General features: G+C 35.5%; 1 protein-coding gene across 15 annotated transcripts in view; it reads right to left on the bottom strand.

Moving 5' to 3' along the window:
• NRXN1 (neurexin 1) overlaps positions 1-24,792 on the bottom strand; it is a 1,082,241-nt gene that overhangs the window by 118,000 nt on the left and 939,449 nt on the right. For 8 of the 15 annotated variants that reach the window (XM_058551255.1, XM_058551254.1, XM_058551256.1 and 5 more), the window contains 2 exons: positions 14,505-14,594; positions 12,807-13,126 (listed from right to left, as the gene is read on the bottom strand). In XM_058551255.1, coding sequence (XP_058407238.1) covers positions 12,807-13,126; positions 14,505-14,594 — 410 coding nt within the window. The remainder of the gene's footprint in view (positions 1-12,806; positions 13,127-14,504; positions 14,595-24,792) is intronic. The other 7 variants (XM_058551259.1, XM_058551260.1, XM_058551261.1 and 4 more) reach the window with 1 other exon arrangement.

Here is a 24,792-nt window from a genome sequence, read left to right as displayed (position 1 = left end):
TACTTGCACAAATCTGAAGTGTTAGTAAGCTGACTGTGGCTCACTATGGGCAACATTGGAGAGGTCAGCTTCCCGTGCAGACAATACGGGGTGCTCTGCTGCAGAGAACTTAAAAACAAGAATAAAGCTGATTAAAAGTCAGCCTGTTTTTTGTTACTACAATGTGTCAGCAATTCTAAACAGTGATAAATATTCCTCCGAAGAGAGAACCATTAGCACTGCCCCTCCCCAACCTCAGTAAACCACTGTAACCCCAAAATGATGAAATTCTGCTAAACCTCTGGAAAAGTTTTACACTTGCTAATCTGTAACATGGCAGGCAAAATTATACTGCTTTGCACCCTTCTCCTCTCCATCTTATGGACAACTATTTGAGCTTCCCTCCTGGACTTATGTGAAATGAATATCAATAGTACAAATTGAAATGACAATTTTGCCTCCTATATATCACATTTATATCTTTCTCTTAAATAAGTAGGCATACAATTTTTTTGTAAAACCAACAACTTGCATTTTAAAACTATCTTTACCCTGCATATGAAGAAAACTATTTTATTTCCTTCTCATATGTACCATCTTTATTCTCTACAAATATTGATCAATACAGGAAAATTCAAGGCTAGGCAACACACAGTGTTTACCTCAGCATTAGAATATGCACTCTGAGTGTTCATTAATTTGGTTACTCAAAAACTATTCAGTAAGTGTCCACTGTGTACCAAGCACAGTGTGAGGTGCTGAGTAAGTAGAGATTAAGGCACAGGTTTTGACTTGAAGATACTTGCAATAAGGAAAACTAAAGTAGAGGTTACAGGCTAAGATAGATAACCAGCTATCTATCTATCTACTTACCTGAATGTCTATTTATCTCTCTCTCCGAAGTGCTATGAAAACAGGAAATGCATTCTGCTTAGGGTTGTTTGGGAAAGCTCCAAGTGAAATGCGAAGTCTAAAATCGTCCCATGCCATTAAAATTGGCAAAGATTTAGAACTTTATAAATGTAGAGTCAATTATTAATAAGATCACAGGTACAGTTGCAGTACAGGAAAGAAAGAAGAAACAAAAACACTGCTGGCAGAGGGGGCAACATATACAAAGACTGCAAGTGAAAAGTTGCATTTTGTGTTTAGGGAATATGAGCAGTCTATTACTGCTAGCATATCAATGACAAATTTCAGACTAGGTGGTGTACATATGCTTTTTTGTTCTTTTCTGAATCAATTTCTCAAATAATATAGAATGCAAGGCCACACTGATAAGAGTATATAAGATAATGAGACAATTAAGTAAAACATGGACAACTTCAGTCACAAATGTAATTAAACCTCTATCTGAAACTACAATGAAAATTCTCACTTTGGACAGTGGAAAGCCATCAGTTCATAACAGAACAAGTGGGTCATCTAGCTGCTCTGTGATGTCTTATTTTCAATCCTGTTATTATGGTTTGCCATGTTGACTCTGTCTAGATTTATTACTAATGGCCAGTTAATGCTGTGCATGGAAAAGTCAGATATAGGAATGTCACCACAAAATTTGAAAGAATCTTGGCGAATCCTTTTCATCTGAAATATGAGCATTAGAACCAGAGAACTCCTCTTTAGTGGAATGTGAATATTTTCTAGCTTCTTTGGAAAGAAATTGGTATCCCCTTTGGATCCATGGACACAAGTACCTACACTATTTTCTAGCTGTGCCCACAGGCTTTTGATATATATTCAGGGATAGCTATTCAGGGATAGCGGTAAACTAAGAGGTTTAGAAAATATGAAAATAAGTTTCCCTCAAGTGTTCTGGAGCCAGAGTTTTACTGTTGAATTTTAAATGCTGGGCTATATTTAGTGAAGATCTCATAATAGGTAGCATAACATGACACAGCAGATAGAGACTCCTCATGTGGTTAGCCTGCCAGTATCTGGGGGACTCTGTAGTTGAATATATTTGTTACCTAGTCCTCGGAAAGTGTTGGCCAAATTCAGCCCCATTTCTCTTGTTTGAGATTTGGGTCACCATGTATGAATCTGTGCTGCCTAGAATAGGATCCAGCACACAGAAGGAAGAAAGAAAAAAAGGGAAGGAAGGAGAGAAGAAAAAAGAGTGGTAGTAGAGTGGGGATAAGGATATTAAGCAAGAAAAAAATTACCACCTACTGTGTGCCAGATGCTATACTAAGACCTGTGCTTATGTCACCAGACATGGACCCTAACCTGCTTCTCTTGTCTTGCCTACATTCTAACCTCTATGCTTGACGTAATTCTCCAGTCTTCTTGAAAGGTGCAGGTGTTCCTTTATCTAACACCCCGGGGCCTTGAGCTTATGTGGTTTTCAGCTATGTTCCAGGAAGAAGCTCAAAGTGACAATCACCCTGGACCCAGCTGGTCTGAAATGGACCAGACAGGCCCAGATTGGCACTTGCACAGATAGGCAGAGAGTTGTACTAAAGTAACCTGCCCTCATTAACATCATAATTTCCCCTCCTCTGGGAGGGGCAAAGCAGCCATTTTTAGGTTATGCGATGTATGTTAGAAGCACGATTTCAAACCACGCATGTGCAAGCTTATGCTCACCTCTACATGCGATGATGAAACTTCCCCTTCGAATACTCTTTTCCTATCCCAAATAAAGGTACCCACCTCCCCGCACTCTGGGGGCCATAGCTTTGTGAAATTATTCCCTATGGTCTCCATTTTCCTTTGCTGCATGCTGCAAATAAAAATTCTAGTTTGTGAAACAACTACTTCTGTTGCAGTTTGATTTAACTCCCAAGAAGGGACCCACATTTGGTCCGCTAACATTTATGCAAGTTTAGTTGATACTCCCAAAGAATGTGGTATCAAGATAAACATGATTTTAAAGTTCCCATTATTATTGGCTTATATTTTACCCCATGTAATAGTCCAACATTGATGTTCAGACATGTAACAAACAGTATTGGGGCTTCCTCAACAGCACAGTATTTATTCCATGTAAAGATGAAGATGATTCAGCTTCTGCCACATGCCTCTCAGAGGAGTCTCCGGATCTTGCTTAATTAGGAAAATCCTAAAAGAGGACAAAATGGGCCAGGGCCACCATCTATCCTATCAAATATACAGATTAGATAATAACATCTATTTTAGAAGAAGCTTTCCACAGAATGTGGGTAATTCCAGAGTCAGGGTAGTGTCTAGCACATTGCCAACACCCAGGACATGTGAAATAATAAAAATGTGTTGCTTCAATATGCTTGTTATTAAAAAGGGACTAAAATATCTTCCCTACTTTAAATTTGTTTCTGAGTTTCAATTGTGTCAGTTATGCTGTTAATAACAGACTGTACAGATGTACAAAATCTTTGTATAATTTATGTATGGGTTTGCTAATAATCTAAATGTCTAAGAAATGGTTCTTGTTATAAAACCCTAAATCACTAGGTAACTCACCCTCGCTCTCAAGAATACAGCATCTTGAAAAGTGCATTTTATATGTGAAAACACAAAAGATATTTGCTAATTTTTAATTTTAGGTAAAAGTATTGCAGGTTTACAGAGAACATAATACCATAGTTGAAAAGATATATAGATACACAGATACACTGCTAGGTTTTGTTTTGTTTAATTATCATTTAGAATGCTTACTGGGGAAACCATTGGTTAACATTGGTGTTACCTGTCTGCTAGAGATCTTATATAAAGAGAAGAGTGATGATGAGAATATAGTAAAAGCTGTTTGGTAAGTGTTGTATAAAGGCAAGTGAATTACTAATCCTTCTCTTGAGGTTCCAGCTTAATGACGTTAATATATTTTTTATTGTTGGGGAACTTTTCAGTGATGCCAACAGATAAGAAAATCTAATATAGGTTCTAGATGATACAAATTTAAGAAATTATCATAAAAATTTAAATTTAATCTTGACTTATTAGTTTATTGAACAAAACTTACTGCTTTACATATATTGTGAAAGGAAAAAAACAAGCATTAACACACTTAGATACACACACTCATACACACATAATTATCTTTTGTTTTTTTATACTCAGGTGATTTGCTTCCTCCTCCCCTCAAAGAAAGTGATTATTATATGTAAAAGAGGAATAAATCAACAGGTGAAATACAAACATACCTATGTGTTTGAAAACCAGAAATTCACAAAGTATTATGGCACAAATCATTCACGGTACTGGTCAAAACTAAGACAAGAAAATAAGGCTATCCTCTTGCTACTTAGCCATTAAATAATTATAATAAAAAGATATTCCTTTGTCTTGCAACCAATACTAGAAATACCAGAGACGGTGCCAACCTTGTCGGTCCTTTCTGAGAAAATATCCATTGAAATTACTGCCACATATTAGATACAAAGTCTTAAGTCATTCTATTTCTCCAATGCTAATAAAGATTGTACCAAAAGAGATTATAACAAGAACATAAACACAATTTAGTCTAACTCACAGCTAGAGGTACATGATGTTTTTCATATTCAAGTTGGAAAAAAGGAGTATATCATGAATTTTTAAGCTTCTTAATCAAAACTTGTTATCAAGAACAGTTACAGAAATCACATTTGCAAGATTCAGTACCATACTATGAATTAGCTCTGTCTGAGAACAGCTGGAAAATAGGTATAGGAGATTTCTGGACTGCTCAGTCAACAGTAATTGGAGATTATTGTTGCTGGTTGTGGTGGTGGTTGCGTAAAATAGTGTAGGGTATGGGGATCAGCAGCCAGTTCTTTATTGTGCAGTATATTTAGACTTCATGGCCCTCTCTCACTAAATGCCAATGACAATTCTCTCTCTGAATCATTCATTACCTGCTCCCCTCCCCCTCCCACACACATGTTCTAGGAGAATGGTGCTGTCTCTCTCTGGAGAACACTTCATTCAATAGAGAATTCAGCTCTGCATATGCCACACAACTGATGCTTTGATTCAGAAACATCAGTTTAGAGCTGTTTCTTCAAGGACACAGAAAATAGCTTTAAAGCTAAGAAAGATGCTTTAATTTATACTGTGTACCTGAGGAATGCTTTTCACACAGAACTATCCTTTGCATAATGGTTACATGTGTCAGACACTTTTTTATTTCCTTATATTTTAGGGTGAATCAAATGAAATTTCCTTTTTTTGTAATAAAAAATTGTCAAATAGCAGTAATTTTACATCGTTCACATAGTACATTGACTCATTTAATCCTCGCAATAAGCTTATGAAGCCATAATCCCCATTTCATAGGTGAGAAACAGAGGTATTGAGAGACTAAGTAACTTGCCCAGGGTCACACAGCCAGCATGTGGGGAAAGTAAGGCTGAGATTTAGGTAGGCATTCTGACTTCTGGAGTCGATGTCCTTGATCACTGTGCCATACCGCCCCCTAACAGCCCATGCCAGTGTTGCTTCTTCAGACTGTCAGCTCCCAGAACACAGAAGCAGACTGGGACGGATTGTCCAGGAAGAGTATGAAGGAGGGAGATGGGCAGGTGAAGAAAGAAAGGAGCTTTCCATACAGAGGACACAGAGGTGTGAAATGGCATGACCTCTAGGGGTCGCTGTGAGTAGTTAACAGGACCAGGGGAAGAGGGTGTGGAGGAGAGTGGAGATGAACCTTCTAGTGAGGCAGACAGGAGGCCAGCTGTGAAGGATGGATCCTGATGATCATCCAAGGAATCTGCCCTTTTTCCTAAATACCTAAATGTATTAAGGATGGGATGACACGACTGTATTTGCCTTTTTGAAAGAGCAGTCTGACGCCTGGATGGAGATCCCATCGACCTAGTTAAGATTACGAGAAGACAAGACGTGATGAGATAAGGAACCGAGGACGTATTTAAGGGCAGAGGACCAGATCACCCCAAAGTACCCTGCAAAGAAACTGTCTGCATAACCTTGGGTAAGTTATTTAGTTTCTCTATGCCTCAATTTTCTCTGTAGAATAAGAATAATAATACCATGCTGTACTTTCTGAGTCTTCATCTCTTCCTCAGACACATATGTACCCTAGAATTTGATTACACTTCTGATTTAATTAACAAGACACTTGTCAGTGTCTTGTATCAATAGGACCGCACAGGGCAGGGTATGCGCAGTTCACTCCCCCATTCTGGCCTCCGGCGGTCCTGCCCCTGCACTGTCTGGGTCAGACCCCATTCCTCCACACTTGACCTGGCCCCTGGTGTGAGGTGCCACCTCACTGTGACTCTGAGTGTGTGTGTGAGGGGTGGGCGTCAACAAGGATTGGTGTTTGCTTGATAGGTGGTGTGAGCCAGACTCCATACAGACTAGTTTGGGACCTCGGGCACCCAGATGTTTCTCATACCAGGATTCCTTTGTGGGACCCTAGAACTCCCAGGATCCCGAAGAGATCAGGCTTCCGCTGGAACGAGCGATTGTGGCAGCAGCATCTGGGGCCTGATTCCATCATCTTCGGAGCCACTCCTGACGCTCAGCGCCTTCCAGCCCATCCTAACCCTGCCTTTCCATCAGGACCCATGCTTACTGCCTCTGCACACCTGAAGCCACATAGCACACCTGCAGGCTCCCACTGCACCGTTTGCTTTCCTGGAAAGCCCCACACTCTACCCACCTGGACCAGTCCTGGCCCCAGCCCAAGGGAGTCCCCCATAAAACAAACAAACAAAAGTTAAATCTTGGTATCACTTTTGTCCTTTTCCCTGCCTTGTAGTTTCTTCACACATAGTTAGTCACCATTGGCACTGTCCACACAGGGTGTGATCCTGCTGGATCTGAGAATACGTCTGAATTTTAATGTGCCAATGTTCTTTTATAATTGATGCCTATATCACTAATAATCTATGCATGTCTATTCAAAAAGGATTCCCATTTCATGCCCCCTTACCACAAGCATCCCTCTCCTCTCTGTTTTTTCCTATAGCACTTGACATCTCATGTATGTTATTTGTTTTATGGTTTATTGTTCATCTCCCCAACTAGAATGTAAGCTTTGTGTAGAAAAGTCTAATTTTGTTCAATGCTGTATTTTCTGTGACTAGAACAGTGCCTGGTATATCGTGAGTGCTCAGCAAACATGTGTTAAGTGAATGAATGAATGGATGGATGGATGGATAGATGGATGGATGGATGGATGGATGGATATATTTGTCTAGAACTAGCCTTGTCAAAAGACTTCTCAAAACCAAGGTTGCATCTGCCAATAGAGTATCTTTTCATCCAGTAAATCCTCCAGACTCCAAAGAAGATGCACTGAGCAGAAGAATTTTCTTAAAATAAACTCTTTAAAATGTATATATCCTAGCACTTTTGCTTACTAGCAATGAGGGGGAAAAACATTTTCTAAACAGCAGTTGCCTACCTACATTTAAAATTACAATGAATTACACTTTTCTTACCGAGTACCATTAGTTTCAGAAGACCATGCCTTTGTACATATTTTTAAATCTACACCCAAGTGTTTTTGTTTCCAATGTGTACTAAAATTTGCTGTAAAAATGTACATTAATTTAAGTGAATTTAGCAGAATGACTGGACTAGGGAAAATAAAATTAATTATTCATATGACCAGTATTTTAAAATGCAGAGTGGTTTTCAAGAACACAATCACTCTAAGTGATGCAATTATTTTTAATAATTAAGCCACAGCTAAGGTTAATCAATATTTTTAACAAAAAAATAAAATTTTGTTCTTTGAAGTTACAAAATGTATTTTTTTAGTTTTAAATATTTTTCACAGAAATATGTGTGCACTCGGCTTACATTTTTCAAACAAATAGTATTAATTTTTCATGAGTATCTCTAAAGCCTCCAGGAAGCAATAGCAGTGTCCAATATATTCAAATACTCTTTACTTGCTTGAACACTAGTTGGGTTTCTTTTCAGAACGTTCCACGGGAATCAAATGCCATTGACTTTGCTAGGACATTGCATACGTGAAATATACATGTATCTGACAACCTACCAATGTTTTTAAATCCTCAATAGTTCCTTTTCTTGAGTAGCTTTGCTAACTCCACTCTGAAAAAAGCCTAACTAGAACCACAGAATTGCTCCAATACATTTCACTCATATTTACTGATTTTGCCCCACTCTATAATTTAATTTCTTATTAAGAATTGCAAACTATAGCCCCTCCAGTCAAAAACCAGAATCTCTCAAAGTCTTATTCTCTCTTCTTTCTCAAGATTTTTGAAATGAGATGAAAAGAAGATGAAAAAGGCTGTGGATTCTTGAAACAGGTAAGGATACCAGAGTCAGTTTCTGCTCTGAATGTAAAGGACAGGGCTTCACTATTTATTATTCTTATGAAGTAGGATTTTCTTGCAAAGATAGATTTTATATACACTGTAAAAGTAGAGTGCAATATAATTATAGACCAAAGTGGGATGCTTTTGAGAGTTAAAAAAGGATACTATTAATACTTATATCGGTACACCAGGTGCGCACAAGGACACTATAGGCCAACTGAGATGCATGGCCACTCTGTGTAAAAGTCAAAGGTGAAATCTATGCTTTGTTAAATAATCATCATAACCAGAATCAATGAAATTTTAGAGCTGAGTACAATTCAAGAGATTCCTAGTTCAACCCACTTATTTTAGAGAGACGGCAAGGCCAAGGTGCCATGAGGTTAACCAACCTGTCCAAGTCACACAACAAGGTGGGCGGTTGTGTTGAAAGTGGAAACCAAGTGTCTTGATTTACTGTGCCTTTTCCGTTGTACTATACTTCAAGTAAAAGGCATTCCTATGGATCCATATTCTCTACAAGCTTATAAAATACTCTTGAAGGAAAGAACCAAAAGATTGCAAAATATGATACAAAGCATAGACCAGAAGAAATATCACAATCTTGATCTTAAAAGAAACAGCACAGGGGGCCAGCCCCATGACCTAGTGGTTAAGTTCTGCATGCTTTGCTTGGCAGCCCAGCTTTGGTTCCTGGGTGTGGACCTACACCATTCGTCAGCCGCCCTGTGTGGTGGCGACCCACATACAAAATAGAGGCAGATTGGCACAGATGTTAGCTCAGGGCAAATCTTCCTCAAGCAAAAAGAGAAGGATTGGCAACACACGTTAGCTCAGGGCAAATCTTCCTCAACAAAAATACAAAAAAAGAAACAGCACAGCTCCACTGTCCTTTCTTTACAGACTGGCAACCAAAGGGAGCGATGTATGTGGGCTTAACTTTTACTCATTTGTGTAAAGCTACGTATACATCATGAGACATTGCCAGGTTATTTAGAAGAGGAGGCAACACTTAGTAGCCAAAAATCTTGCATGACACTCCTGCCTCCAACCCCAAGAAGCTTTCAGCATCCTGAGGAACTTCATGCTATCAATTACTTGCAAATATTTGCTTTCTGAGATTAACCTTAGGGAAAGTTTCTCTTTTTTAAGATGAGCAGATCTTATGGAAACATTTAGATATTAAATATTCTAAGTAAAACAAATATTACCAACTTTATGTAATCCATATAAAAAGTACTATTAATATTGTCATATACACATTAAAAAAGCTATTTAACAGAAGGGTTGGTAAATGTACCCATTTTTTCATGATATAAATCATGTCTTTCTAAAGTAAACATCAGTCTGAAAATTGATCATCATTCAAAGAAGAAAAACTTCTTTTATTTTCTTTTTTAAGCACATTTACTTTTAAGTAGGAATATAAACAGCATCTTATGGAACATTTTGATGAATTCTCTGACTCTGTGAAAACTGAAAATACATTTCTCCCCCACTACTTGCCCTGCAGGATAGCTGAACAAACCTCATCTCATCTATCTGAAATGAAGCCAATTTAATTCTGGTTGACCAAAAATCTGTTTTCATAGTTCTAAAACATGCAATCACCCCAGGGTACATGGCCATTGTAGCTTAAGTGGCTCAGTGTTATCACCGAGGAAAATACACTTTGATTGAGAAAACAGTCCAGTGTGGCTTTTCAAAAATGAAATGACCCTTCCTGGTAATTTAGTAAGGCAGTTGATAAAAGCAGGCAGATATGGCCACTACAGACAAAGTTTAAAGGAAGATGTTTCATCCAACCTGCAAAAATGGGTCAAAGGCCACAGGCCTGGGACTACCATTACATATCACTCTCTTATTGAATCTTCCAAGACGTTGACAGTTCTAACAAACATTTAATAAAAAATTCTACATGTATCGGTAATCTTTTTGTAGTTGGAGGGCAATTTAAAAATAAAATGTGAAATAAAGAAAATTTGAAATAAATTATTTTGGTACTCAAAAATAATTTGCTTTCTTCCCTAGATCCCCAACCCCCACTACATACACACCTTATATTACCTATAATCACATACATATCATTACAAAAGAGAATTTTAGAAACTTCTAATCCAACCTTAAAACACTGTTGCCACAATTGAATATTTGTAGCATATTAATCCAAATTATTTATTTGCTGTTATTGGTTTGTTAAAAATCTAAATATTTAAAATATCTATTTTTTAATGAACCTAGTAATCTTTTATGTAAGTCAATATCTCCTCAAATGAACCAAGTAACACTAATTGATTAGGTCATTTACTTCTATAAACCACTGCTGTCTTTAAACATGTAATAGCTTACAATAAAAGAGACTTTTCATTGGCAATTAATGGGCAGTTAACTGTTTTCCTTTTACACTATTATAACTAACATGCACATTATAATTAATATTATAAAAGGCATAAATTTTATTTCTTCATTTTTAGATGTTTAGCTTGCAAATGAGATAGCTATTTTACATGTTTTCTTAAAAAACATTTCTTAATATATAGCAGTTACTAAATGATAAAATATTATAAAAACAAGGCTGATAATTCTTTCTTTATTTTGGGATACATCTGGTTTACCTAGGAACTTAGGCAACTGTAATTTCATTAATGATGAAACAAGACTACTAAGAAAAATATCTGATTATTTCAAATTTTATTCACAGAAACATTTCCAATTCTGAATGTCGTAGAATGTCTTCTTATGAATTATTTTATATGAAGGAAATAGTCTATCAATTGCTTTGTGTTTCATTTTTTCTGTGTCAGATTCACCTTAATAACCTGCTTATCGTTAAACTATAGACCAACAACCACAATAACAAATCATTAGTGAAGTATTGTGAAAGAATATCAAATGGAGCTGTTGACCATGCATAAATCTGCCTACAGTCACAAGTCTTTATTGAAGGTGCTAAATGTTATTATTAACAATCTTATATACTCAAACAAGATAGAGAAAATCAACAAAATGATTATACTCTATGCACACATTCTTACTAAACTCTATAATCCATAAGGGCAATGGTTTTTGCTTGTTGTTGCTAATGTATCCCCAGTGCCTAGAACAGTGTATGGCACATATAGAGTGATCAATAAACATATATTAATGAACACCCTGTGAGACAGCCCATTTTACTTTGTGGCCAAATGCAAAGTTAAAAAAGAGAAGAGAGAAAAAAGAAAATGGTGCAGATAGGTACATAATATGTAATACTACATCTATGAATTTACAAAATTTACAATTTTTTTTGTCATCTATCTCTTCCTAGGATATTTTCTCTTCTTCTGTTTTGTTCCTCCCACTCCTTCCTATTCAAAGGAAAAATCAGAATCTATTTTCTTCTTTTTCTGGTGAACGTATGTTAATTGCTATATAGCGTGCTGATATGAACAGAATTCACCTTCCTTTACTCTCTTTCTAAATCTGACCCTTGATCTGTTTAAAACATTTGAAATAAAAGCAATTTAAAAAATGATTGTTGTCATTCTTGCTTCTTTAGAATGCGGTTTTCTAGAAAAGTAGGGATTATGTATTTGGAAAGCTTTATATGGTACCTACTAGAGACACTCACTAACTATTAAAAACAAAACAAAAGAAAATAATCAATTTTGGACCAAGGAGAACATACAGTTTTGAAAGAATTAACAGCAGAATATATACAAAGGCTATAAATGTCAACAGAGGTCTAATAGCATTTCAACAGCATTCTAACAGTTTCTCATAAAATGTAAGGTCTATGAGGCCGGTGGATTTTTTTTCTTGTTCTTATTGATGTAATGCCAATACCTAAACCAGTGCCTGATACATAGTAGGCAATCAATAAGTATATCTTGATTGAATTAATGTACTTCCAAGTTGCGCAAATTCAACATTTAAAAATTCTGTTTTTCAAAAACTTTAGACATAAGATAGAACAATAAGCACATTGAAGGGAATTCTAGGCGAAGGCAGTTAGCCACATATCATACAAAATATGTTAGCCCAAGCCAGTTTTTAAGCACCATATTTTGGGTCTTTGTCCTCATAAACTAACAGTGCATTTTTGTCACAGACAGCAAGAGGGTAGACCTATCATTCACCATGAGAACCACATCCCTACCAATTCAAAATTTTAAGACTTCAAAATACAATAGAAGTATTGTGGGCAATTTCTCTTGTAATATTTTCAAATTTGCTTTTATTTTATTTTGATGAAGTGCTGAGCTTGAACAAACAAGGCCTTTCAAGCACTTCATTAATTTACTTGTTCATTTAACTAAAAAAGTGAAAACTCCATGTAATTAGCAGACAATTCCCTCAGTTTGGGCTACACCAAGGTTACTAAATCAAGACTATCAGCTAGCAGCCAACAAACCAACACAAAGCAGTTTATAAAAGTCCACAAATCTCAAATCAACAGCATATACACATTTCATCTTCAAACTGAGTACATTACATTAAGCAAGTCTCAAAGGAAGCCATAATGCCTGATATCAGAAACAATCCCATTTTAGAAAAGACACGTAACACAGAAAAGCCCACATTCATAATCACAGATCCAAAATGAAGGAATGAAATCCACATACTCACCTGGCTAATGGGTTCTCTCGTCGGGGGCTTTCCTCTTCTGGCTGTGCTAGTAGCCAGGGTTGTGGTCGTCTCCATAATTGACGTGGACATCTCTGACTGCATGGCAGTGGCTGTCGACTCAGTTGTCATAGAGGAAGGCACTTCACCAACCAGTCTCACATTTCCCACTATGGCGATGTTAGCATCATTTTCGGCTGCCATATTCAGAACTTTCAAGCCATTGTAGTAAAGCCCAGAGAGCTGGCCCTGAAAGGGCTGGCCCTGCTCTTTCCCGCCAATTATTATGGTTGCTTGGCTATTGAAGATTGTGAGCTGACGCCCTGTAAAAATAATATTACATACATGCAAAGATGTTGATTGTGAACTCTACATTCTACAAAGGATGATAAAACAGATCTTTCATGGGGTGGATAATGAGAGCAATAAACTATAAGAGAGGCATTTGACTCATAATTCATTGCTTATAAATGAGGTGTCCATGAAATGCATAATCATTGGCAAATACTTGTAAATTCTCAACTTATTGTAAATGTAGTGCTTTTGCTAAAAGACCAATCAAAGATATGTATTATAAATCAATTTTTAGTGGATCCCTTTTCCCTTTTACCTCAAGATCTTATACTGTTGGTCTCTTAAGTCTAAATTGTTTAATTTTAAAAAAATGTGAGAGATCTAACATTTCAAGTATTTGTCATTCTAAAATTACCACTGGCAGAAACTAATCTATAGCAGCTGAAATCTAATTTTAAATTTATAGTAAAAAATTCATAGTTCACGTAATGGCCACAGGTATCTATATGCTATTCTTTAGAAATGTTTATTTTTTGAAGGCAATAGTCCATTATTATTTGAATTATTCTATTTTTCCGGCAATCACACTGAAAAGAAATGCATGGTTTACATTGCATTGTCAGAGACATGTCAGAGACAAAAAAATTCCAAAAAATATTTTTCTGATTGGCTTTCAGCAAGTCTATCAAAACAAAACAGAATGAAAAAAATAGCTTCAGATGTAAAAAGCGGCTTCAGGAATGATACACAAACCGATGGAGAAATTATGGCACATTTCCATCAAACAGCAATCCTCAGCAACAGTACCAATATCATCAAATTGAGTATCCATTTTTAGCAGATTGCTCTCTGCTCATAAAAAGCATGCACACAACTTTAAGTTCAGTTTTAATTAGGGCTTGTTCCCAAATGCTCTTAGAAGGTTGCAAACGTTAAAGGGACTTCATTTTGACTGGCAATACATATTGCCCACTATTTAAGATGCCTAGAGTTTAAACCAAGAGTTTTTTTTTTTTCAGGACCATCATAAAGATATCAGAACTACATATATTTTAGTTAATAATTTAGAGGCTGGAACATGTAATATAATCTATGAATGATTTATCATTTTGGGTTAATGCTTGCTGTGAGTACCTTCATAGATTGAGTTAGTGGATTATATTTAACAGTCCCTTTAACCTTAAGTTAACAGGGTAAGATTATTAAACAGCTGGTACGTCTAAAAATGTATAGAAATTATTATACAAGGTATGCAAATATTGCTATCTACATTTTACTGTTTTAAATTTGTTTTTAATTTAGTTTTACGGAAAATTTATTTTTTATGTTTATTAGTGTTACAATGAAGTACTACTTGGTTATGTTCAAATTATTTTTTTATTTGAAGTTTTAATCAATGTTTTTTACCTTTGTCGAGTAGCCATTCATCAACTACTCGACCAAGTCGATATGGAATTCGCTGTCTAGCAATCGCCAGGCGCTCGTTATCATTGTTTCCTTTAAAGTTTAAAGAGACATTTCATTGGTTAAAATCTGTAAGGTCAAAGGTTAAAAGTTAATACTTAAAGCTTGAGCTATACAGTTGCCACATGATTTTTTGAAATTTGGAATTTTAAAAAGTTCTACCTAGAACATTTCATGTTTCAGACTTGTCATTCATTCATTTATTTTATTTTAGCAAACAAAATTATTCCTATGTTAATTGAAAATTAGAAATCTGCATTTGAGCTAGGTTATTAAACTTATGTTATAGACAGACCCGAACAACCAATTTAAACAGCATAGAATAGCTTTACAAAAAAATGACCATTGAGCTCAGGGTTTTGTCTTTTTGATGTTTCTTATTAACTAGTTAAACATGTTCAGGTGAAACAGGTTTAAGTTTTCAAAATACATTCAATTTCTTATCCAGATTAGTAATTTATGAACACCAAACTTAATACCATCTTTGGCACACTGAAGCATCTCAAATAGGCCTAGCATACTTTATGACCTATTCAGAAAATAGAAATTCTTATTCATCTCATTTATGGAAACAACAAAGTCCAAATAGTTCATGTATATTCCATACAAATTGGTTTATCAATCACTTGGACATCACAAGAAAATACATCTTGCATCATCCAAATATATTATTACAGGAAAAGGCTTTGACAAAAGTGACTTTATATGAGTGTCCTTCAGTTTCATTTAAAGCTTAACATGCTGAAGCATACAACATTTCAAAAAAATTATGTGTACGTTTTTATATACTGTAATATCTGATTTTTATTAAACTATTCTAAAGAAGGCATGATAGCTTAAGCAACAAATACAAGCCACAAACACTGGTGCCTATTCACAGATCTAAACTAAATGCAAGCCTTGCTTCTTTGAACAAAAAATTATCTGATAGAAACACAGTTCAAATTGACCTTGAATAATGCTTGCGAATAGATATGTGTTTTCTTGATCTATAAAGCACTTAGGAAGAATCTAGGCTGCCTTCTCAGTGCTCAATCATGTATACTGCAAGAAGTTGTTCCGTTCCATGAAAATTAACTAACATGGAATTTTAAGCTAAGACATTTTGACAATAGCTCAGATGAGGATCCAGAGGTTAAAGAAATGTTGAATGGCAGTACTACCCACAAGAAAAGACTAGAGCATTTTGCTAGGGAAGATAATAAATATAAATTTTTCTCAGATTTAGAATATATAATTTATAAGTGCTTTCTTACGCTAGTCTTAATACACAGTATACTTACCACAATATACCCACCATGATATTGATCACACACTTTTAGAGAAATAGAAAAGAACTATCTTTTTAGATCTTATCCATTTTTCCTTTGAATGTCTATATGACTGAAAATATTTCATACATTAACATTTAATTTAAAATGTAAAGATCAAAGTGGAACCAATATAAAGTTTAATAAATAAACATTGATATGTAATTCTCTGCATTATGCAATCATTTAAAATGTTATAAAGCGATATTTTATCCTATGTAAATATATTTTTGGTATATTGAAAATTTTAAAAAACCCAAGGATGCAAATAGTTTAAATCCCAAGCCTATCTTCCTTTTAAAAGACCGTGCACAATTTGTGTTCTCTTTTGTGTGCTTGCTGACATATATATTTGGAAAAATATACTAAAATCTAATATCGGTTATATTAAGGCAGTGTGATTATTGATGAATATGTGTTTTGAGCTTATATGTAATTTATATAACAAACATGTTTGTGTGCATAATTTGATAAGCAAACATGAAATATTTTTCAAAATTACACACCCTTTGCTCTACGGGCTTCTTTGTTGGCCAACACTCATATCAATTCATACTGTTATAACTCTCCTGACGACTTTATAATTAGGTGGCTCTTTGTGCTATTTTTCATGCTAGAGTGTTCCCTTCATCAGGAATGATTCATTATTCCCTCAGACAACACCCAAATCTATGCTGCAAATCACCACTTGCCCGATTACTGCTACAGTATATTAACAGACCTCTCTGCATCCTCTCTGCAATCAATCCCACCCTTTCTTCACATGTCAGCCAATATCTCATCATGCACTTGTCTATTATAACACTCCCATTGCCTGTGGGATAAAATCTCAAACCCCTGATGAGGTTTATGAGAACTTCCATCATCTAGTCCCTTCCTACCTCTCCTGCTCCATCTCATGGCTGTCCCTTCCTTGCTCTCCTCTTTCCATCCCCATGAATGTTCTTTTCAATTCTTCTAAAGCTCTCCTTTTTCCTCTGGACTTCTGCACTTGTAGTTTCCTTTATTTGAAATACTCTTCCTCACTCCCAACCCATCCCCATATTTCCTTAGCCTAACATGACTCATTAATGGAATTATGAGTCCATTTTGAGCATTATGATTTTTATTTTTTTATTATTATGCTCATAATCATTATTAATTTTGAGCATTATTTCCTCAAGAGGTCTTCCCTGATGTCCCCAAGTTAGATTAGGACACCTGACTAGATGCTTTCCTAGTGTTTTATACATGCCCTTTAGAAACAAGCATTGACCTTGTAATTGCATATTCAATAAATATTTTCCCTCTAAACTCTGAAGATCTATGAGGTCAGGTAGTGTTTATTTTTGTATTCTCAGTGCTTGCACAATACCTATCATATAACCTCCTATGAAATATCTGAGGCATGAAGCAGTGGAGGAAATCTGGTTTTTAATTCTGATAGCTTCTGTGGCACCATTATCTCATCCCCACAGCCTAACAACATTCACAAGGAAAAGAAAGCAAATACTTATGCCCAGAGAATAAAACACATATAGCTAAGCTTCCCTTTGTACTTTCCAAAGGAAGCATCACATATTCCAATTATAATTTTATTTCTTTAATGATTATCACTTATTTGAACATCTATACAATCATTTCATTATTTGTTTAGTAATAACTTCCCCATGACACAAAATAGATAATCGTAGTTATTATTAAGAGGAGAAATAGAGAGAAAAGTCCCACACTGGTGGAAAAAACTGAAGGCTTTATGTATTCTTTCTGAATAACTTTTAAAAGAGCACATAAAACACATGAATACATATACACACACATACATACATACATATATACAATTTGCCCTCATACCTCACCAGCATGCACAGAACAATTAATATGATTGATATGCCATGATTTAAGTTAATAATAGCTTTGGAAGATTCTTGATGAGACTTAGCTAAAACAAGAACATAAACACTGAATTCCCAATGAATAACAAAGAGGTCATCTAACAACAAAGAGAAAATAGAGTAGGCAGCAGAGAAGGTGTCAAAGACATGAGAATTTTTAAGAAAGGTAGTTTCACAAATGGGGTCATACAATCCCATTACTCACAAATGTCAGATGCCTTCCAGTTGAGATCATTTTTTTTTAACTGGAAGATTTGACTTTGAAATCAAAAGACAGATTTTAGAGCCAACCCTGATGGCCTAGCAGTTAAAGTTCGGTGCGCTCCACTTCCACTGCTGGGTGCGGAACCACACCACTCGTCTGTCAGTAGCCATGCTGTGGTGACGGCTCACATAGAAGAACTAGAAGGGCTTACACTAAAATATACAACTATGTACTGGGGCTTTGGGGAGAGAAATTAGACTTTATTCTTAGTTGGGGTAATGGATGGGAAATCAGATGGCGCTTACTTCAATTCAATATATGTTGACTTTATTCTCCAGATTCTTTGCTCTTCTACTAGAATAAAAACCTAATGACTTTTCTCATGACAAAATTATATATAAAAACATTGTCAAAAAATGAAGACACATTTAAATAGAGTACAATGACAACGACTTTTTAACAGTTGATTCCCAAACTCCTTCTACAAATGGGCATAAATAGTTTAGATTGTTTAGGTTCACCGGGAATAAGCCTACATTTTTCTTTCCCCTCATGATTTTCAACAACAAGCTGCGTATGGAAATTCATAATTGAGGTATATTATTTTAAGAAATTGTTCAAAATTCATCTCATGTCTTTACAAATTTATGGTGCTATGTTATTTACAAAATATCCAGTAACTCTATGATTGTGTTCATTTTATTTAATTCCATCCATAGTTTGACATACATTTAAACCTTACATGCAACATAAAGGAAATAAAACAACCCATTTGACTGGGAAAGTTCAAAGATAAATATAATTTTTGATGACTTTTTCTTTTCTTTGGAAAGGATTGAGATCTAATACCCAACATGCTGGGATACAGAAACATTACATGCAGCTTCTGTGGATGGTCAAAGGAAGCAGGCTTATACTGATAGGAGAGATTAAAAACAAGTGGAATGTACCTGAAAATTCAAATCCAACCAAAGATGAGAGGCTATTTTCATCTTCAAGTTTCCTAAGTCAGAGGTAAGGATAAAGCAATGATAACCCACTTGTAAAAGAACTATTCATTTTGAAATTATTAAAAGGGTCCAAGAAGAATTTCAACTTTTTAAAAAGCATGCAAGTCAACTACAGCAATCTATTGAGCACATAAATTAGGTTTATGAAAACAGAGCTTCTCATTGAATAGTTAAAAGATAATAATTTAGTCTCAGACTCCCTTCACTCTAATAAAAGTGGAATGAAGTTTTCCTTTAGATTTCTTTTCTTTTTTCCTCCAGTTAATTTTTTGTGGGTTGAATATGTCGGTACCTCCACTGAGAATGTCACCAGCAACATATATGTCTCTGTTGAAGTAATTTTCAAAAAATGAAACAGTATGTAAATTTTGGGTTTATTTTTCTTTGAATTTTTGAAGGATTCAGTATTTTTAAAAATTAATTAATGTTTAGAATTAAAATATAATTGACATATAACATTATTTTAGTTTCAGGATTCAGTATTTTTGACAAGAGGCAGGCTCCCTGTAGTAACACCACCACAACCAAGTGATTGGTGCATGCTCTAATTGGAGTGGCCATTTAGGTATAAGGTACTGAACGTAATGATATTTCAAACAAACTTCCAGGAGTGAAGAATAAAAAGGAAAATCTGATCATTCAGACTTAGAGCGTAACATCCTCTATCTTGACTGAATCCCAGACAGTTTCACTTTTCCACCTGACCAATAACATTTGGTCACACTATAGTATATTAATTTTGTATGAACTAGTAGACTTCAAGAAAATGAGAGTAATTCCAAAGAATCAAGGTGAGCAGCAAGCAGTAATAAAACTCAAATCCTTGACTTGGAGTTAAATTTCATAGCGGGACTCAGAGAACAAAGGGAAATAAAACTGTAATCATATTTTTATGACTATTGGTCAGTAGAGACAAGCTATATGAACTTCACTAATACATAGTTTTTCTCCTCTCATTTTCATAGATCTTCTCCCCTGATGTGTAATTTCTCCTCGGAAATAAAAGTGTCAGTTTTTAATATGACATAGTAATATCCTTGGGGAAAAAATAAGGAAAAGCAATGTTATGAACCCAATACGTGTACAGAATAATATGAAAGGAAAACAAAGATGCTTCTTCTGAAGGCTTCCTGTTTCCTGAGTTTTTAACGTAGGAAAAGGAAACACAAAAGGGTTCTGAAAAGCTATACATACTTCCAGAGAAGATCAGGAGTATGATTTTAGATCTTTTGATTTTAAATGAGAACATAGCATTTGGATATGCCTGGGCCCATAAAGTAAAGTAAAAGTTTAACGTAGTTTCATAAAATTACTCTAGATTTAAAAGCAGCATTAGCACATGATTTCCAAGTAAGTGCCATATGTGTGGCTGTTATGCAAACCATACAATACAATAATACCTAACTTAGCTGGTAATGTTCCAAATAAGTGGATTTTGAACACCACTGATGCTCTTCAAGGAACAAACTTGTGGAAAAATATAGCTGTTCTAATGAAAATATTTGTCCTGTGTATTACATTATCCGTTATATCATTAAGATGTGTACATAACAAATATATAGTCATGCACTGCATAATGACATTTAGGTCAACAATGGACCACATTTTTGATGGTGGTTCCGTAAGGTTAGTACCATACAGCCTAGGTGTGTAGTAGGCTATGCCATCCAGGTTTGTGAAAGTACTGTAGGAGAAGAAGAAATTTTCATCTACCTTTCTGGGTTCTTCTGGCTGGTCTAAGAGTTAAATTGATACAAGACATATTAAATTTAATAACACTTATACATGGGAGAAACTCAAGAAAACTGTGTAACTTGCCAAAACGGCTAAAGACCTCACCTTAAATGCCATCCTCAGCTAAAGACAAAAGAAGATACTGGGAGTGGGGAGAGTCAGGGACTTCAAAGGGAAGGAAGGCAATTCACAGGCAGGTGAAAAGGAGCACACTATGCTCCGTTTGTTTGGAAAACAAGTGTTTGTTTGGCCATACAGAAACAGAAGAAGACAAAGGGGAGCCCAGCAAACAAGCTTTTCTGGTTCCTCCCTGCCTATCACCTAGTTCATGTTATGCTAAGGTGATAGCTCACTTCCTGAGACAGACTTTTTTATCTGAATTCTTTTTGGCAGTTAAGGGTGAGGTAACAGGAAAAACTTTCTGACTCTTTTGTTTCTTAAAAATAATCAGCCTAAAATAATCCTCACGTTAAAGAGAAACATTTTGGGGTGGCAAATTTTGTTGCCCTTTAGTACACTCTATGATGTTCACACAGCAATGAAATCACCCAATGACACATTTCTTAGAACACGTCCCCGTCGTTAAGTGACGTACATCTATTTGGCTCCTGCCTACTTCTCCAGTTTCATTTTGAACCACTTCTTGCTAACTCTATAAATTCTAGTCACTCTAGACTTCTTTCAATTCCTTTAACCAAGCTAATCCTCTTTGGAGACGCCATATTTGTTGCCTTGCAAATTTCCTGCATCTTTGGGTACTGCTCAGCACTCTCACACACCCCCAACATGCACACATGTTCATGAACACACACACACATCTGAGTCTGGCCAACTTATTTCTCATTTAAATATTAGTTTATATGTTTCTCAAGGAAGTATTCCCTATGCCCCGCACCCCTCCACCAAATTAGCCTAGAGCCTTCCATTATGCATTCTTACAACACTTAGTAGCAGTAGCTATAATCATGATGAAATTATTTTGTGTAATTAATTCTAGATTACAGGTTCCATGCAAGCAGGGGCCACGTCTGGTCCATCTGTTCACTGCCATACACATATATATAATATATATGCCATATATATATATAATATGTTAATTATTATAACCAAATATAATAATAAATATATATTAAATATATATAAATATAAAAAATATATATATTAAAGAAAATACAAGACCACCAGTAAATAGGAAAATAATGTATTGAGTAGATTTTATGTTTTATGCATTGTGCTATTTGCATATAGGTTATCTTATTTAGTCCTCATATTGATCCCAGACCATAAGTATCTTTTATTTTGCAGATGGAAAAATTGAGGCTCAAGGAGATAATATAACTAGTGCTGGGTCATGCATAATAGATGGAAGAATCATTTGAACTCAGATATATTTGACTCCAAAGCTATCCATAGAATAGTTATTAAAACAAAATCTCAAACAGCCTGAGTCGTAAAGCCCCAACATCTTCCTTTTAATCCTTATGGCACTCTTTTATATAATGAAAATGTCATGGTCTTGTCTATAAAAGTTGACACCTCATAAATTTTGGGGTGAGTGTTCCCTCTTGGGCACACAAAATCAGTAACCTTCCTCAAATCCTTGAGGATTCATCACGAGGATATTTTTATCATCTCGATTTTATAGATCAAGATAATGAAGCAGAGGTAAGTAAAGTGATCAAAGATCTACTACAGTTGAGATCCCAGTGAGGAGCAGTATTTCATTGTCTTCCTTTTATAACAATGCCCTACCGTGCACAACCACTTGAGACATAAAATGCCCCAGCCATTCCTTGTCTTTGCGCCTAACCTATAAGACAAGCTCCAAGCTTAATAATCCACCAAGTTCACAGGTTTTTGATGTTGATCCTCTTCAGAGACAAGTTGGAAAAGGAAAGAGGGTCCTAGTCATGAGTCAAAACACCACTGCACTTCGTTGGCTTATGAGAAGAGGGATGCAACTCTGCAACATGTTAAACTGAATTTTGCTAGGACTTCACATTTCCTCCTTTTTGTCTTCCTTGCCAATCACTTATCTCTGCTCTAATGCCACTTATCAGTAACCCAAGGCATGCAAACACATCTACCCTTTCTAAACATAGCTCATGTCCCCAAAAGACTTCATCTTCCTTCTCTAGTTCTAATAATCAAATCCCTTGTTTCTTTAATATAGCTAAGCTAGACATTAGGAAAGCAATCTGACTCAATGAAGTCAATATACAAGCACTGACTGTGTATTCCGAAAGTACTGTGTCATCCATGCATCAATACGTCACATGGATCCTATCATTGAAGGGCTTACACTTTGTCTGGGGAGTCAACGGGCAAAATGAGAAAAGTTAAATGGAATTTCAGGATAATAGATAACTTGGCATAAGTGTACAATTAACCACCATTTGAACTATAGCTGCCACAGAAGTTCAGAGAGGACAATAGATTAGAGAAGACAAAGAAGGTGTGATAGAACACAAAGGATTTTACCTAGATCACAAACCATCTAAATTTCATTGAAATAATAACTAGATAAAAATGTGTTGTAATGTGTATATTAATCTCCAAACAGTTGATAATTGATTATTTTCTTTAATTTCATAAAGCTATGTGCCCCTACATCTGTTTTTTAAATAAATATATTCTCTAATAGAATAGATTTAGTCTCAAACTACTTGCGAATATGAATAAAAATGGTTAAAATATTTATGCCATGTGAAGTGAAACATATAACACACACACCGTTAAAACTACTAAGTAAGATATGATGCAAGTTGGCAAGAATTTTAGGGCAATGTGCAAAAATGAAAATACTTGTGTTAGGATGGAGAGATTACAAGTGATCTTTATCAAATTTTAATTTAATATTGTTGCTACTAAATTTTTAGATATTTCAATTTTGTTCCCCCTATTTCCTTAAAAAAAAAAAAACAGCACTTTCTATAAATTAAATGTAGTATCTTAATGCAATGCTATAGCAAGAGATGGTGGCACAACCTTAGTGCCGTCAGTCAGCCCACTTAACTGAACAGCTGGAGAAAGTACAGACTGATCAAGGAGGGCAATGTTCTGTTCCTGACTAATGCTTCAGACGACAACTCAGCTCTTTATGCGAAACAGCAGGCCCTTGTACCCAGTTAAACAACATCTTCATGTGAGACAGTTGTGATGTTGGGCATGGAAGGCCACAGACCATCTACTGGAGGTCAACAGCGCTTTGGGGAAGAAATTAGAAGCTTAGTGCATTTCTAACTGGCTTAAGAAATTTCTACTTTCATGTCCCTCTGTTATAAGGAACTACATTAAGATATCTAGCATGCCTTTATACAAAGATTTGTAGAAGCACTTGTTCCTATTAGCTACTTACATTCAAAAATTTTATTTTGGATGTTGTTTCATCAGATTAATTAGAAATAAAGGTAACCTTGTGAACTTTGGATCTCATTGCCTCTGTGAGATGAGCAGCGATGTACGCGCTCTTCCCTAAGCCTTTCAATGCTGTTAGGTTCCTAATGGAGGAGTATCACATCAAAAACCACCAGCAAGAAATGAAAAGCAACAGGGACAAGCAGATAACAAAATACAGAATGTACTCTGATAAATTAAAGGTCATACTCTGTTATCATGTATACTAAAGAGTTCTTTTGTGCTAGCTGTGTAGCATTTAAGACAGAAGAATGCCTTAACAGCTTCAGAAATAGTCAGGGCCACTGATAGACATCACTCAATGGTGAGAATAAGAAAAATGAAATGTAAGAACAGCCCCATATTACCTTACAAATGGCATTTTGCCATTTTCCCAGATATGAGAATCTTAAGCACTTTCTAAATCATAATGTCATAACATTTAAGCTTATCCACCCTAATAAGAACTTACATATATATTCACTAAGGCTTCTTTTTCCAGTTCTTAATTTCTGAAAATCAGAGAATTATGTGCTACAGTTGGATTTTCTACCTTCTCTCACCAACCTTAACTTTCAGCCTATTTTTGTTAAGATTTAGACGGGTCTATGGAAGAAGAAATAAGTAAATGTTTCATATATGGTCTGATATGGCCTGTAAATTGTACTGAGAAAATTCCTCATTCTCCAGCGAAGAAAAATG

This window comes from Diceros bicornis, chromosome 12 (genome assembly GCF_020826845.1).
Source record: "Diceros bicornis minor isolate mBicDic1 chromosome 12, mDicBic1.mat.cur, whole genome shotgun sequence".
NCBI classification, from domain to species: domain Eukaryota; kingdom Metazoa; phylum Chordata; class Mammalia; order Perissodactyla; family Rhinocerotidae; genus Diceros; species Diceros bicornis.
This window is presented reverse-complemented; position numbering and strand designations above follow the sequence as displayed.